This window comes from Lynx rufus, unplaced genomic scaffold (genome assembly GCF_022079265.1).
Source record: "Lynx rufus isolate CCGP_SWC_20201006 ecotype Redwood Valley unplaced genomic scaffold, mLynRuf1.p SCAF_17, whole genome shotgun sequence".
Lineage (NCBI taxonomy): Eukaryota > Metazoa > Chordata > Mammalia > Carnivora > Felidae > Lynx > Lynx rufus.
In genome coordinates, this window is record NW_025814831.1 from 35,591,545 (window position 1) to 35,608,780 (window position 17,236).

Genomic DNA, 17,236 nt, shown 5'->3' on the forward strand with positions numbered 1-17,236 from the left:
AGGAATCATAATTTTTATACACACATGCACACACACACAATTTTTTTTTTTTTGGTATGGAATATGGGGCTGATATCTATGAATCAGGATCTGTAATTTAAGCTCTGAGGACTGAGACTTTCGGAACATTCATACTATCGTACTTAGAATAAGGTAGTTCGCTATCCAAATGAAGCCTGTGTGGTGTGGTCTCTTTCAAGATTGAGATTTAAGAGAAGTCAAATAGAGTTGACCACTGGGCAAAATAATTATACTTTGTAAGCTGAGAATAATGTATATGGGTGTGTGTACACATGTATACATGTCCTAGGATTGGGATTGAAGTTGTCAAGTTAGGGCCATAGGAAACTGAATAGCTGACTTTATTAGGGCAGCTGGTAGACGTGAGGAAGAAGTTGGTTGTATCTACTGGCACTAAACAAAGCCCGTCATCTAGTCAGAATGGGAAGAAAGGATTATCCTATTAACAGACACACGACACACATACCAACATACACACACTCCTGAGGCTGTTCATTTATAACCTTTCCTCTGTCCATGCTACCTTGATGCTCTAGTCCAATGATACGCTCCAGGAATTGTACCCTAAGTGTGGCTCAGGGTATGCAAGAGCCAAACCAAATTCACAAGAATCAACCAACAAAGGATATAAAAAATTCAGGCTTTTTTAAAAAAAATTAAATTCAGGTTTTTAAAACAAACCTGAAGGATTTGGTAACCAAGCAATATTGTTTTATATTAAGACAATTGTGAGGTTTATTCAGGTCCTCTCCTCACATAAAAAACTGTCCAAGAGCAGAGGATGCCCAACGCAGGAACATTAAGTGGGGCAGGTGAAAACTGGCATTTTGCTCGAATCTGCAATAGGAAAGGTAGACTTCAATACCTGACAGAATTTGCCTCTAGGGAAAGGACAGAAAACAAAGAAATAGGTGGGGATGTGGAGAATGGCAAGACTGGATTCTGTCATGTCCTGGTTTCCCAGGAGTTTTTTTTTTTTTCCACAATGCAAGTTGCCCAGAAGCTACGAGACATTTTGTAATTTTCTCTGAATAATTTTCAGATAACACAGCTGTGTCAAATTCTCTATCTTTTTAAGCTTTTTATATTACAAAATGATGGGTTTATGTAAGGAATATTTGCCTTAATCTTCCTGACCTGGCCCTGATCAGCAGCAATGAAAAGAAAACATCAAAGAGAAACAGTAGTTGTTTAAACTTGGAAGGAATCAGAAAAAAAGAATAAAATTATGATATAGTATTCATTTTCAGCATCTCAAAATAAATCTGGCCTAAATCAATCAGGGCAAATGTAGGTCTACTCTTAAAAGTTATTTATAAAAAAGGAGATTAAATCTGAGATATTCTTGTGTCATTGAGAGATAGGTCAGAAAGGTAAGTAATAATTAATAGATATCAAAGATAATAGATATCAAAGATATCTATTATCTGTGAAAAGCAGTAAAGATTATTTAAGGCAAGGGACAAATAATAAGGTTTATTATCATAACTGAAAAGCAAGCTCAGAATTACTTAAGTGCTACCTCAGAACAATATGAGACACTATAATGTTTTGAGTCTAATATGATATTAGGTATGACTATGGGCATAAATATTTTATTTTATTTTGTATCTAGAATTGTTTTATTATTTATTTATTTATTTATTTATTTATTTATTTATTTTAATATATGAAATTTATTGTCAAATTGGTTTCCATACAACACCCAGTGCTCATCCCAAAAGATGCCCTATTCAATACCCATCACCTACTCTCCCCTCCCTCCCACCCCCCATCAACCCTCAGTTTGTTCTCAGTTTTTAGGAGTCTCTTGGGCATAAATCTTTAAAGATAAAAGGACACTGCTTTTGGTTAAACTGTAGATAACTGCAACCTGAGACTTAAAAATGAGTGAGTTTTCAATCCCAGTATATTAAGATCATTCTATAGGTTGGTTTCAGTTTTTCAGTTAAGTAGAACAGTGAAATTATTACAAATGAGAAGTAAAATTATTATGTGGGAGGAGCAAAGCTTTTAATATTATTTTTATGTTAAATATATGCTAATTTCATTATGTGATAAAAGATTTTAAGAAGCTGTTCCCCAAAACATAAAAGTGTAAAGGCATGTGCAGTAGAAAATTGACAATACTGAATACATTAGAAAAGAAAATAATACAATGTGCAATTCAGTTTTGAAATATAACATCTTCATTCAAGAAAACACTTTAGAACTTTCATGTAACCCATAAATTTAATAGGTACATGGCATCCTAGGATTTGATATATTGTCCTAATGAATACAGTCTTAAGTGTCTTCTCAGGCAACATTTTAGAACAAGTTTCTGTCTTATATTATGAACCTCAGAGTAGACACTTCACATATTTACAACACAAAATGAAAACTTGTATAAAATAATTTACAAAATAACTTTTTCAATACTTTCAAGGTATTATTTTACTGTCTTATTCCAATGTTGTTTAAAAGCCTACTGTCATTCCTATAAGTGATCTTTTATTTATGGCTACTCTTAAGATCTTCTCTTTTATTTTGGTTTAGAAGTTTCACTTTTACATATTTATTTTATTTATCCTTCTCAATTTACACCATATCTTGAGGATGTGTGGTTTCATGTTTTTTTAGCAGTTCAGTAAATTTACAGCCATTACCTCTTGAATCATTGCCTTTCCTCCATTCTTTCCTTTTGTGGCTTTGATGTAATGTGGTTTGGACCTTCTCACTTCTTCCTCCATACCTTATGTCTCATATTTACATAACATTTTGTCTCTATGTAGTTATTCCAATATGAGGTAATTTCCTCAGATACACGTTTCAGTATGCTAATTCTCTCTTCTGCTGGTCTAATCTGCTGTTTCATCTTTTTTACAGATTTAAAAATTTTAATGTATATTTTCTCATTTCTAGGAGTCCTATTTTCTCCGAAATTGCTTATTCAAAAATAATGATCTCTTGCAACGTCTTTATCTTTGTGCGTCTTTGTTCTTTTGAAGATTTCATCATCAGTAGGTTAAACATACACCCTGGCTTGTCAGGGACAGTTTGATATACTTCTGTTGTGTCTGCATCCTGTCTGGTCTAGCAATAGTCCTAAACAAAAGTTTCCCAGCGTGAAAAATGAATGATAATAGTCACCAAATTCTTAGCTATATTATATTTTGTATTGGACAGTTCTAGTAGTTGTCACATTTTTCAGTCCACCTATTGATTAATGGTTTTGTTGATATTCATTACTTGATCTTAATCTGTTAGAGTATGGCTGACCCAAACTGGGGAAAATTTCCTTTGGAGAAAATTTATTTCTGCTTCTACCTTTCATCAGAGAGTATGTTTAATCACTGACTGGCTCCATTTTAGCCTCCCACAAGGATCTCACAGTCTTAGGGAATTCCAGGCTTAATTTTACACAGGGTTTTTGTCCAAGCCTAAGTGTCTCACCAACAGCACAGGTACAGCCATCTGTCCTCAGGGCTTCTCCTCCCTTTGCAAAGTCCAGGCTTCCTACAGTTATGCTTCCTGCTCTCTGCTGCTTTGACCTTCAACTCATGGTATTTTGGGGGACACAATGAATCTAATGACTGACACTGTTTATGTCCTTTCACATAGTATGCCTCACAGGTTATTTCTTTGTACTGGGTCAAGTTTTTCTAGAGTGGGAAGGCTTTTTAAGTACTAAAACAACAATTATTCTAGGCTGTACCCTATTTGTAAACTGTTGTTATTCCCTATCAAATGAATGTCTTTTACACCATTACACTGAAATGTTTGATACACTGCAGATTGCCCTATAGAAAAATGGTACCAATTTATACTCTGAACAAAGGTCTTTTCACCCAAGCCTTGACACTTCCAGGCAATCTTTATCTTAAATAGTTATTTAAATGATGTGTACAAAGCAATACAATATTTTCAAATTTTACATTTCTTACCAGTTATAATGAACACATATTTAAAATCAATTTGCTTCTTTCCCATTGCAAACTGCCTGAATACATCTTTTGCCTGTTATTCTATATTGGTGTCCATGTTCTTGCTGTTGAATTATTAAGAAATTTCTACATATTTAAAATATTAAACTTTAGCAGTTAAATCTCTTGCAAATATTAATTTTTAACATTTAACATTTGTAACAAGTTTTTGCTTAGTTGGCATTTTCATTAAAAGGTTTCCAATGCTTATTAACAGTGGGGGTTTCTATCAATGTTTTTATTTTATTTTCTTTGTTTTATGTCTTACCTAGAAAGGTTTCTCTTGCCTAAAGATAATAAAAATAATCTCTTAATTTTTAAATCATAAACTTATAGTTCTTAATGTTTAATTAAATGTTTTTATTTAATTAACTGTAGTTTAGTTTTGTGTTGTATGATCAATGTCCACCAAAATGGAGAGCCAATTTTCTCAACATCTTTTACTGGCTAATCCTTCTTTCCTCAAATGTCTTGAAATGTCACATATATAATATGTTAAATTCAATTTTACACATAGGTATGTTAATAAAATATCATTTGGTGGCATTTATCTCTGACTTTATTTTCTTGTAACATACCAAATATTTTAATCACTGCACCTTATATCATGTTTTTACATCTGAGTAAGGCTCTCTCATTGTTTTACTTAAGAAAAAAATCACAAGCTATATTCCCCCCAAAATCCATTGGGAATTATATCTCATTTATCTCAATTTAAGGTAAATTGACAATTTCACAAAAATATTTGCATCTAAGAATATGGCATAACTTCCAAGTCATTCAAGCTATATTTTATGTCCTTTAATAAAGTTTTATTTATTCAGGTCTGACAAATTTTTTTAGTTTATTCTTGGGTATTATGAAGTTTACTTTTTTTCTGCTATTACAAATGAGATCTTTTCCCATTACTTTTTCTAATGGTTGTTTCTAGCTTAAGTAATACTGGCATATAGATTTTTATAAAGGAAAATACCCTTTATTTAACCACCATGCTGAACTCTTCTTGATTCTAATACCCTTTGAATTGATTCTTGAGTTTTCTAAATGAATAATCATATCTCTTCTCTGGGTCACAAAGAGACAACTATCTTAACCACTGTCTCTGCAATAAATACCTCTTTGAAGTAATACTATTGCCTGGTAACAATGGGAAGCTTTCTGACTCACTGCCTTTATTCTCTTTAGGGATGCATGTACAAAAAAAGTAAAAGACAGTAATCTCAGACCTAGAAATAATGACTGGAAACTCTGTTAACTCCACTTTAGATAGTTTCTAATTCATATCGACACAATATTTTACTTTCTTTCTTCCTTTCTCAACCCTTGCTTTTGGTGTATGCACCAACACACACGCACTTGTCTCATTTTTTTCTTCCCGAGCCAAAACCCACCTGCTTCATGACTAAATGTATAAATTTAGTGAGAGATAAAAATAAAATAAAAATAGTGAAATTCTGGAACAACAGAAAAAAGTCATAAATTTGAAATTAAAATGAAAAATAAAAGCTACTACCTTTAGTTTAGACTTGGTCTAGACTGTTACCAGTCTATGATTCTATGGATCATACGGATTCTCCATGAAGATTTCGTCAATGTATTCATTTTCAACTAATAATAAATGTTTTTCTACAAGTTTGAATACTATAGATAAACTTGGATGTTATTTTGAATTCAATTTTAATTGCTGACATTGAATTCTATCATTTTTCTTCACTGTACATATTTTATATTTCAGTAACACATATAGGATTTTGGAAGTTGGCTCAGGAAACTAACCTTTGCAAATTCCATACCCAGTTAGTCAAAAAGTGCTATTAATTTTATCCTCAGAAAGTAATCTATCCCTATCTACCCTTGTCTTCATTTAGCTACTCAGCATCTTTTGTTTGAATATTTTAATAACCTCCTGATTAATGTTATAGCTAAGTTTATGCCCATTTAACTCATTCTCTATTCTACCAAAAGCGGTCTTTGTAAAATGTAAATCTCACTACATTCATTGCTGTTTAACATCTTTCAAAACAATCTTTATTTTCTACTAGAAAAAAACCCAAATGCCTTTTATAAGACACAGACAGCGTCCATCATTTGGCCTTACCTACCTCCCCAGGCTCTCTCTTGCCACTTCCCCTTCATATCCCTTTCTGCAGTCAGACTGATCTATTGGCAGACTTAAGATCTCAGCAATTGTGTCTTTACGGTTGTTTAATATATATTGGCATAGTCATAAAAAAAATTACTGTATGTAGTGATAATGAAGAAACAACTACATGTATCAAGTTTATAAACATAATGTTGAGCAAAAGAATCCAGATACAAATGATAACACAGTATAAGATTTCATTTGCATAAAGTTTACTAAAAAACAAAAATAATGATGTTAAAAGTCAAAACTGTAATTACTCTTGAGGGTTGGGCTGTTACTAAAAGGGACACAAAAGGGGGCTCAATCTGGGATACTGATAATCTGGTTTCTTGATCTGGATGCTGGTCAGACAGGTATGTTCATTTCTTAAAAATTCATTAAGCTGTTAGCTATACTTTCTGTGTGCTTTTTGGAAATTTAAGTGAAGAGACAAACAATAAGAACAATAAAAACAACAGTTCCAATATTATTTCTTTGAAAATTTCCCTAAGTCCCTCAGGTGAACTTTATCCTGCTCCTAATATATCACAAACACACCATTACTATACTGATGATCATGTTATAGTTTATTTATCCAATTCTTTCCCTTTCCTAACCATCCTCAACCTAACTAGTAACTTCCCTCAGTGCTAAGATCATAATTTTCTATACATGTGTCCCCAACCCCAAGCACAGTGCCTGGCAGTCAGTGAATACTCAATACTATTATTAAATGAGGATTTCTCAATTTCTGCACTATTACAATTCAGGACAGAAAATTTTTTGTTGTAAGGGCTGTTCAGGGCATAGTAGGATATTTAGCAGCATCCCTGACCTCTATTCACCTAATGTCAGTAGCATCCTTTCAGTTATAACAACCAAAATGTCACCAGCCATTGCCAAATGTTCCTCAGGCACCAAAAAATCCCCAGGTTGAGAAACACTTACATAAATAAATGTTTCTGTGGAAAAATTCAAGCCAAGTGTTAAACGATTCACTTACCAAAAAGCTTTGGGCATGAAATGATTTGCATGTGAGGGGCAACTAAAAAAAGAACAGGCTCTTTTGAGCAATGGAGGGAATTAAGCTCTACCTATCTGAAAAAGTCTATAAATGCTTTAAATGTCTAGATAATCAAATGGTAATTCACATTAATTGCATGCAAGAATATTGTTTCTTTTGGAATTCGTATGTAGAAAAATGAGTTTGCCGAGCAAAAAAAAATGTATAAATAGGATTGTATATTTGGTATTTAAAAAACATGACTGCTAAAGTAGCTATGTATATTCAATGTCCTAACGATAAATTATTTTGTTAAGATTTAGATCTATGAATGGATCATTAATTCTGGAATATTAAGTTTCAATACTTTTCTATCCACACAATATTTAACATTGGCATCCCATAAGAAAAGAATAGTTATAAAATAAACCACTGTGCATCAGCTATGGAAGAAAAAAAAACCTCATTATGCACACAATTAGCTTGATAGAAAATAATGCATTCGTACTTTATTAACTGCATGCCTTTGATTCAGGATATTTTTTTGAACTTGACCTCTGCTGTAGAGGGTAAGTAATGAAATAAATGAGTACTATTATGTTAATGGAGCTTGAGAAAAGAGAAAATAAACTGATTTTTTATGTATATATAGTTTTTATTTTAGAGAGAGAGAGAGAGAGAGAGAGAGCACTAGGGGCAGAGAAGAGCAAAGGGAGAGAGGGAGAGAGAGGGACGGGGGGGGCAGGGAGAGAGAGAGATAGAAAGAGAGAAATAATCTTTTTTTTTTTTTTAATTTTTTTTTTTTTCAACGTTTATTTATTTTTTGGGACAGAGAGAGACAGAGCATGAACGGGGGAGGGGCAGAGAGAGAGGGAGACACAGAATCGGAAACAGGCTCCAGGCTCTGAGCCATCAGCCCAGAGCCTGACGCGGGGCTCGAACTCATGGACCGCGAGATCGTGACCTGGCTGAAGTCGGACGCTTAACCGACTGCGCCACCCAGGCGCCCCAAGAGAGAAATAATCTTAAGCGTGCTCCATGCTCATTGTGGGGCCTGATGTGGGGCTTGATCCCACAACCCTGGGATCATGACCTGAGCTGAAATCAAGAGTCAGATGCTAAACCGACAAAGCCACTCAGGAGCCCCTAAACTGGTTTAGATTTATGATATAGTCAAAATGATATAGTTAAAATATAAATCTCATTATGCCAAAATTATTTCCTGACAACCAATTTCTTAAACATCTCTTTGTAATTAGAATCAACTTTCAAGAATTGGCTACTGAGCCAAAGAAAACAAAAAAAACAGGCAATTTACAAAAGAAGAAAAAACTAGACAAATACAAGAAAAGTGTTTAATTCATTTAGTCTACAATATACCAATAAAGCCAAATAATTTTCATCCATCAAGCTGTTAAGATTAGAAATAATGAATGTTTAATTCCAAAAACTGGTAGTATGAATATATAAATTTATACATATATTCCTGAGGTCAGTTTGGCAGTTATGTATTATGAGAATTAATTCTGAATCAGTTGTTCTATTTGAAGGAAATATTTCTAAAGTTATAATCAGAGATGTTTTTGACAATTTATTTATAAAGAGAATGTCTATGATACGAAATAAAAAGAGCCTAAATGGTTAATAACAAGGAAATGAAATTAATTATAACTTGCTTATACTCTGTAGTGATTGGCAAATCTCATTTTTTTTGTAAAACAGTTGTTAAATGGAAAAAAAGCTTAATTTATATAAAAAAAAGAGTGGTTAAAAAGCAAGGGCTATGGTGTCAAGACTATCTAGATGAAATTCTAATTCTATCACCTTCTACTAGCTCTGTGATGTGGGTTATTTCATGATTTAATCTTTTTAAAACTAATTTTTTCACCTCTAAAGTAGTACTTATTCTGTAGGTTTGCTGTTAGTATTAAATAAGACATTACATAAAGTGCTTATCACAATGCTTGGAACGTAGTAAGTATATGGTAAATTTTAGTAGCTACGATAACAACTAGAAACCCAAGATATAAACCTGTATATATGATGGGTTCTCAATATGAAAACTAATGAATTAGTCCCAGATAATAATTATGTATCAATTATTGGTGATTTTCATTTACTTCATTTTGCTTTCCTATATTTCCCAAATTCTTTTTTAGAAAAAAACCCATATAATCAGAAATCTATACTCAGAAAAAGATAGGTGTTGTTTCTTTTAAGGCTATTAATATAAGGCAAGATAAGTATTTAAAAATCCCTACCTTTTCCTTCCCCTAAATGACCATATACTCTTCTCATCTTTAATCTCATCTATAATACTTTACAATCTCATCTTTATTACTGTGTCACAATAAAAAGTCATCATTTTATGCTCTTATTGAACACCTATTACATGCAAAATACTGTGTTCTTAATATTCTGACGCTAACTGTGAAGTATGAACATTTGAAGACAGATTTTCTTGTTAATAACATAAGAGCTTTCTGCAGATGGTCTTGGGTTTTAGTTTTTAGTAACTAACCATAATGAGAAGCAAGATATCTGAAAAGGCTTTTTGCCTTTATCTCCTCACAAGAATGATCTTAATTTTGATCAGAAGGCATTAAGTTGAGAATGAGAAAATATAAATTTAACTTACAAAAGATACTTTCTTTCAGAATATTTGTTTAAGATGTCTATAATGGGATCATTACTTCTAACTGCAAAGTAAATACACATTTACTCCTATAATATAGCTAGGAACAAACCAAAGAAAAACTGATTCTTGAACACCTGAGATGTTTTTATGCTGCTGATATGAATAGAATATAAACTCTATTTCTTCATAAAAACTACATATTACAAGAAATCTAAAAAGTATTCAGAGACAAATACAAAATGTTTGGGAGTGGTTTGTATTTTGTAAATATCCAAATATCTAACCAGTGAACTTTTCAAGAACTGATTTTGATATTCATGAAATTAAATACTATTAAACATACATAAAGGATCTTTGCATCAAAAAGCTTCCAGAGCTGAGGCAATTAACTTTCCCTCAATGATATCTCTCACTCCATAGGACCTCTTGTACCACAGGTGTACTGGGTTAATTTTTTCCAGCAACACTGAAATATCTGATGGACAGAGAGCAAAAAGGAGAAAAAGAGATGAGGGGATGTAGAGACTAGTTATTAGTGCCTGCTATTGTCATTGTCTATATTCAAAACTGAAGGAGTAAAACTACCTCCACAAAATGTTTGTATCAGGAAGTTACAACTTCCTTGTAAGGTCCTGAATATCTTCCACTGTTCTTCAGGAGTGAAAAGGAAAGAATGACAACTTGTTTATTAGGCGTGGTTGCCTACAAAGAATCTCCTGATTGCAAGGAAATTTAGAGGATTTTGTTGTTCAATGTACAAAAGACTTGAGTCCTATAGGATAAGAGTGTGTTAACAACACTGTCTTTTCAAGTTAACTTTCATAAAAAAGAAACACATTATACAACTTTCAGTTTAGCTTTTCTCAAAATAAAAACAGGATTTCAGAGATGAAAAGTATATTTATTACTAATAAAATAAATTTAATAAAATGTTACTCTTATATTTTCCTTTATCTCAGATCTTATACCTTAAAATTTCTGCATAATCTTTATTTTTTCACAAAAAATGTTTTCCAGAATAAATACAAGTAAAGCAAAATCTTTTAAAATTATTCATTTTTTTTTTAGAAAACAAGTTAATTCTGGATGTAATTTCTATTTTAGTGCTTCTCTACTGACATGAGAACTTTGATCCTCCCTCAGCTATGCTGGTAAGATAAACAACTTTAGTAGGACATCAGGAGATGAGAGGAAAAACAGGTTACTAAAACTTTCTTAGGCATAGCACTTTAAAGAGATTCCTTTAAAGCAACCATTGTGAATTAGTGAGCAGTAGGAATGAAGCTTACTGCTCTCAAGTATGAAGGCACCCATCAATATAGGGAGAACAAACAAATTACTAATTCAAATGGCTAATTAACCAAATTCATAATAAAAACTAATGAATAGGACTGAAATTCTGACACCAGGAATTCAAGTAAGGTTTAGTTGACAGTGAGTATAAATTAAATTCCCATTTTCAATATTGATATACAGCTGGAGAATATCTCATTGTGCTTGCAATAACATTCAAGAACAACCTCCTGAACATTAGTTATCAATTTTTCTCTAACCACTTTCTATTCTTCCACTACAAAATTAGTAACATTGGGTTTAGATAATGCTGTTTATTAACAGTTACCAATGAATCACTAATCTGCCACTGAATACTTCAGGTTTTTAATTAAAGAGATTCTTATTGGCATTTAAACTATTACCAGAGTCCTCCAGTTGTGAAGAGGCATTAATTATGGAACATACTCTTATTCCTGAATCACAGATGCTTAGAATTTCCTTATATACAATTACTCTGATTTTGAACGTTTTCCCTGAAGAACTAGAAGAAAATAACAAAATTTTGAAATGATGTTAGAAATTCATTGTTTTGTTAAATGTCTCTTTCCCTCTCTTGGGCCTTATCTTTGTGTTATGTACTCCTAACAGACTACATAGCATAGAACAAGCCTGTTTAAAATAGGTTCTGAGAGAATTATTGGAAGTAATGAATTAACTTTTCTCCTATGCTTATAGAATAGAACTAATTCATGTACCACCCTTGGGAGGATTGAGAAGTCACACAAATCATTTTCTGTGTTTGATAGTTTAGATGAGAAACCCTGGTTGAGAAAAGCAAGACAAAGTATGTAAAATCACCAAAAAATTGTTGAGTTAACAAAGTGAAAACATTATCACCTAATGGATTGAAAGTCTTCCTTCCAAAATCAATTTTTTTTGCTTACTAAACTACTCCAGTTTTAAACTCCTTGAAGACAAGGACCAATTCTTCCCAACTTTTTAACTCCTGTAAGGTCTAGGACACTATGGTACAGAGTTCAATTTAACTCACACTGTGTTTTACCAGTGGATTAAACACACACACATGCATATGCATAGTGCCTAAACCATTATCTCCAGCCTAATGAGTCAGAATCTTTGGTGGGGTTGGGCCTAGCAATCTTTTTACTAAAATCTCTATAGGTAGAAAACTGTGTGTCCAGAACTGAGTACCACTGAATTTAAAATGAATTCCTAATCCTATGGCTGGTTCCTCTAAACTTAACCTAGCTCTCTCATCTCAATCCAGTTATCTTCATTTAAATACCTACTTCTTTACAAGTCTGCATTATTCCATTTCAAAGACATGCCATCATCTGTCCTAAAATTGGTATATTTTTTTTGATGTTTATTTTTGAAAGAGACAGAAAAAGGGTGAGAGTGGGGGAGGGGCAGAGAGAGGAGACACAGAATTGGAAGCAGGCTCTCCAGGCTCCAGTCAGCACAGAGCCTGAAGCAGGGCTCGAACCCACGAACTGTGAGATCATGACCTGAGCAGAAGTGTTGGCTTAACTGACTGAGCCACCCAGGTGCCCCAAGATGGTTTATTTTTTTTTCAACATTGTTCAGAATGATTTTTTTTGTCCTTCAAACATCCAACATCTGTCCAATTTCATTCTCCCTTTCATTCTTAGAACATAAGGTCTTCTAAATCTCACTTGGCATTCTGTGTCTTTCTAAAAGTTTATAATTTTTTGCTCCTAATGCAATATCTTGGACTTATCCATCTTTCATGTTACTTATATAGTTTCCCTGAGGTCTTTAATTTCCTCTTAGACAAGAATATTAAAAGCTAGGGAGTTCACTTCTAGGTAAATACCCAAAGAATGGAAAGAAAAACAGACATTGCACACCAATGTTCATAGCAGTAATATGCATAATAGCCAAGAAACAACTCAAGTGTTGTCTGTCAACAGATGAATGGATAAACACATTGCAGTATATACATAAATGGGATATTATTAGTCTTAAAAAGGAATGAATGGGTATATGCTACCACATGGATGAACCTTGAAAATACGATGTTTAGTGAAATAAGTCAAACACAGAAAGACAAAAATAGTATGATTCTACTTATATGAGGCACCTAGAATAGACAAATTCAGAGACAGATATTAAAACAGGGGGAGTGAGGAATGAGGAGTTACTGTTTAATGGGTATAGAGAGTTTCTGTTTTGGATGATGAAAAATTCTGGAAACAGATAGTGGTAACGGCTGTACAAAATGTATTAATGCCACTGAACTGTACACTTAAAAATGGTAAAAACAGTAAATGTTATGTGATGTGTATTTTGCCAAAATAAAAAAAAATAAAAAGCTATTGAAATGATTTTCTTGACTTTCTTACAGCAGCCTTTTTCTTGATACTAGTTTTATCTCTATTGTTAAAGTAAAAGAAAAAAACAAGTGTCCATACCTTTTTTCTATATTCTCTAAATTTATCACTCTCTTTTTAGCTTTTGCCTTTTCCTTTCCATTTCTTTTTCATAAAAATAAAATTTAATATGGAGACTCAGAATATTTCACACTTCAAGCACAATGATGTTGTGGATACACATAAAGAACACTTAAAATCTACATACACACATGTGCGTGCGCGCGTATACACGCACACACACACACACACACACACACACTTGCATACATACATATACACCCCACTTCTAATCTCCTCAGACTCTTGAACTGTTTGCAAATTTCACCAAAATTCTTCTCCACTTCTTGTTTGGTCTTGTTTTTCATTGAAATATGAGTAAATAAGACATCAAGCTTCACAGTGCAGATAATTTTGTATTTCAAGTTCTTCTTAGATGCCAAGTACTTAGCAAATAATGGGGAAATTCAATTTAAAGTTTACCCACACACAAGAAAATATAGTTTAAAAGGAGGGAAAGATAAATACATCAAAAGAATCTCTAAAGAAGTGATATTACATAAATTATGGGCTGGCTGAGAAATGATATTCTCAGAGGAAAAAATGGAGTAGTGGAAAGCTACTTTAACTACAAAGAATCATAACTAAATTTATTTTTTTAGAGATGACACTTTTAAGTTTCAAAAAATTCTTGTATCTTACTAAAAAGGAAAAATTAATAGGAGTAACTCATCCTCACGAAGCCCCAGAAAAATCATGGAAAATAAGTTATGAAATAAATTTAATATATGGAAAATCACTGAAAGATCCTATATACAAGAAACAAAAGTATACAATATATGATATCAAAGGTCAACTGAGGCAAAGATGATAAATTATTTGAAAAAAATCTATTGTTAAATAAGGGAAAGAATGTGGAGTTGTATAAAAAGGCAGAAAGGATGGTGATAGTGAGTTTAAAAGTCAGTTTAGGAGTAAACTGGATTAGACTGTTAAATAGTGAAGCATTTTCCTATTTCTAAGATACGTTTGGACAATACGTAGGCAACACTTTTCTTGGAAATAAAATCTGATCAGGGTTACAAGACAACAGAGGAACAACGCCAGTGATTTACCAGATGCAGAAAAGTATAAAGGAAGTAATATGAGCCGATCAGCAAGTTGCAAGTCTGATTACATAGGAGATGAATGCAATGTCTTTAGTTAATTAGTGAAGCAGCCATGGCAGCAAATAGGTAAAGGAGACAGTAGTCAAGCAACCTCAGTCAGCAGTCCAACTTAGTGGCACAAGACAAGTGGAGATAGTTAGCAGAAGTGCTAAACAATCTGAACCTACTTATAATATCACAGGCATAAATTGGGCAGGACAAGATCAAGCAGGCAGATAGCGTAGCACTTGGAAGGCCATGATATAGGAGAATGGTAGGAGAGCAGATAGACAATGCTGGGTAGTCTAAAATGCTAAAATAGCAGATGGATATGGCAGTATCAGGCCATTTCCTGATAGACAAAGTACCAGTAAGTGAAGAATGCAAATCATTCAGCAGATGCATAAAAGTGGGGCAAAAAGTAGAGGCGAAAATCAAAGGCAGTCAAAGCAATAAGACAGAACAGCAGAGAAGCAATGACAGATCATCAGAAGCAGTTGTGTAGGGTAGGAAAAGCTCTCAGCAGGGAACAAAAACACCATTCAGGAAAAGATGAAATTGAGAGTAAAGCCAGTCTCCTGAATTGGGTTTCTTCCATCTAGGAAACACTCATCAATAAACTGCATATGAGAATCCACAAGAGAACAGCACACAAATGGAAATAGCAGATGAATCTGAACTCTATTGCCCAGGGATACAGAATGATCCTAGAACATAGATACATAACAATCCACAAGGAAATTAAATGGATGGGAAAAATGGGTCCAAGCATTCTTTATGATGATAAAAAAAAAAAAACCAAAACACTAAAAATTATTAATCTGGAAATGATTGGCTGGGATTGAAGTCTTCGCTTACCCCTTTCTGGAGCCCACAAAATGGGAATGTTGGGAATTTCTGCAGCAGAAAAACAGAAGAGAAAAGGGATTTCTGACTCCCAGTTTGAGGAAAGCAGGTCAAATTTAGGGCTGTATGAACTGGTTCAGGGAAATAAGAACCAGCCTGAACCTTCTCCATTCCTCAAAATCAAGCAATTTCTGAGGTTTGGGAAAGGTTTAGGAAGCCCTCACCCCATCATTTCCCACAACCTCCCCTTTCACACTTACCTCCAGTGCAAACAGTTTCCAGCAAGGAGGTACTTGGGAAAACTCACTCCCATGTTTATACCATGGCAAAATTTGAGGATGGCCAACTAATGATACTTTCTGTGTAGGTCAACTTTCTGATTCAATGGGATCCCTGCTATTTGTGAATAGGAAGAGGGGATAGGTTACTAGAAACTACCTACCTCTTTGAAAGTGGATGAGGAAAAAAATCAAGGGCAGTAATACCAATAAATAAATAGTAATACCAGTAAATACGTTGGTGATCTCATCAATCGTCACAGATTTTAAGTCCCTCAAGATGCTTATGACTTTAAAAAAATAGTATCTCCAGTCTAGACTTCTCTGCCAACTTAACATCTCCACTTGGATAGTTCATTTCCATGACCAAATTAAAACTGACGTTCCTCATCAAATCTACCCTTCCCACAGCCTTCTCCATTTCAGTAAATGGCAACTCCATCTTTCCAAATGCCCAAGTCAAAATCTTGGATATTATACTTGACTTCTCTCTTTCTCTTATTTTATCTGTTATCTCTATCTTCAAAATATATCAGTAATGTATTTCTCACTACCTTCACCTTTATTATTGGTCTAAGTCACTATCGTTTTTCACCTGGATTATTTCAATAGTCTCCTAAATTATTTTCCTATTAAAATATAAGTCCAATCATGTAGTGTCTCTGCTCAAAACTCTCCATTATCCTAAGGGTGGCATACAGATTCTACATGATCCATGGCTTGCTCCCTCTGCTCATTTATGTCTTTGCTCAAATGTCACCTTACCAATAAGGCCTTCCTTGATGGCCTTATTAAAATTACAACTCTCTTTCCTGCCTGTGCTGTGCTACCTATTCACCTTTCTTGGTTTATTTTTATCCACAGTACTTAATATCATCTCTAATATTACACATCTTACTTGTTTACTTATATTTGTGTCACCCACTAAAATGTAAATTTCGTAAAGGCAGAAACTTATGACTTCCTTGTTTACTGCTGTATCCCCAGCATCTTGAACAATGTCTGGCATATATACAGCAGGCACTCAAGATATAATTGAATCTACAAAGTGTTAATTTCTTGTGGGGCATCTCTGTTCTCTGTCTTAAATTCTCAGAGCATTCTTCTGAAAGCTCAGATACTATGAACCTTTGATTAACAGAGGAGATTCTAGCACACTTTAGGGGTTGGCAAATCATAGCCAATGGGACAAATCCTGCTAGCTGCCTGTTTTTTGCATTGCCTGCAATCTAAGAGTGATCTTTGAATTTTTAAATAATTGAAAAAAAATTAGAATAATAATATTTATATCATGACATGATAAAATTATATGAAATCCAATTTCAGTATCCATAAATAAATTTTTACCGGGGCACAATGAGGTGCATTCATTTATACTGTCTTATGATGGCTTTTGTGCTACAGGGCTGGCAGAGTTGAGTAGTTATGACAGAGAACAAAGAACCCACAAAGCCTAAAGTATTTATTGTCTGGACCTCTAAAGAATACATTTGCTGACCCGTGTCCAAAGGTATTTTATACTT

General features: G+C 33.5%; 1 protein-coding gene across 8 annotated transcripts in view; it reads right to left on the reverse strand.

The window, feature by feature from the left end:
• GPHN (gephyrin) overlaps positions 1 to 17,236 on the reverse strand; it is a 622,612-nt gene that overhangs the window by 294,236 nt on the left and 311,140 nt on the right. For 2 of the 8 annotated variants that reach the window (XM_047079493.1, XM_047079489.1), the window contains exon 5: positions 15,448 to 15,486. The exons of the other annotated variants lie outside the window; for them this stretch is intronic. In XM_047079493.1, coding sequence (XP_046935449.1) covers positions 15,448 to 15,486 — 39 coding nt within the window. The remainder of the gene's footprint in view (positions 1 to 15,447; positions 15,487 to 17,236) is intronic. 8 annotated transcript variants of the gene reach the window in all.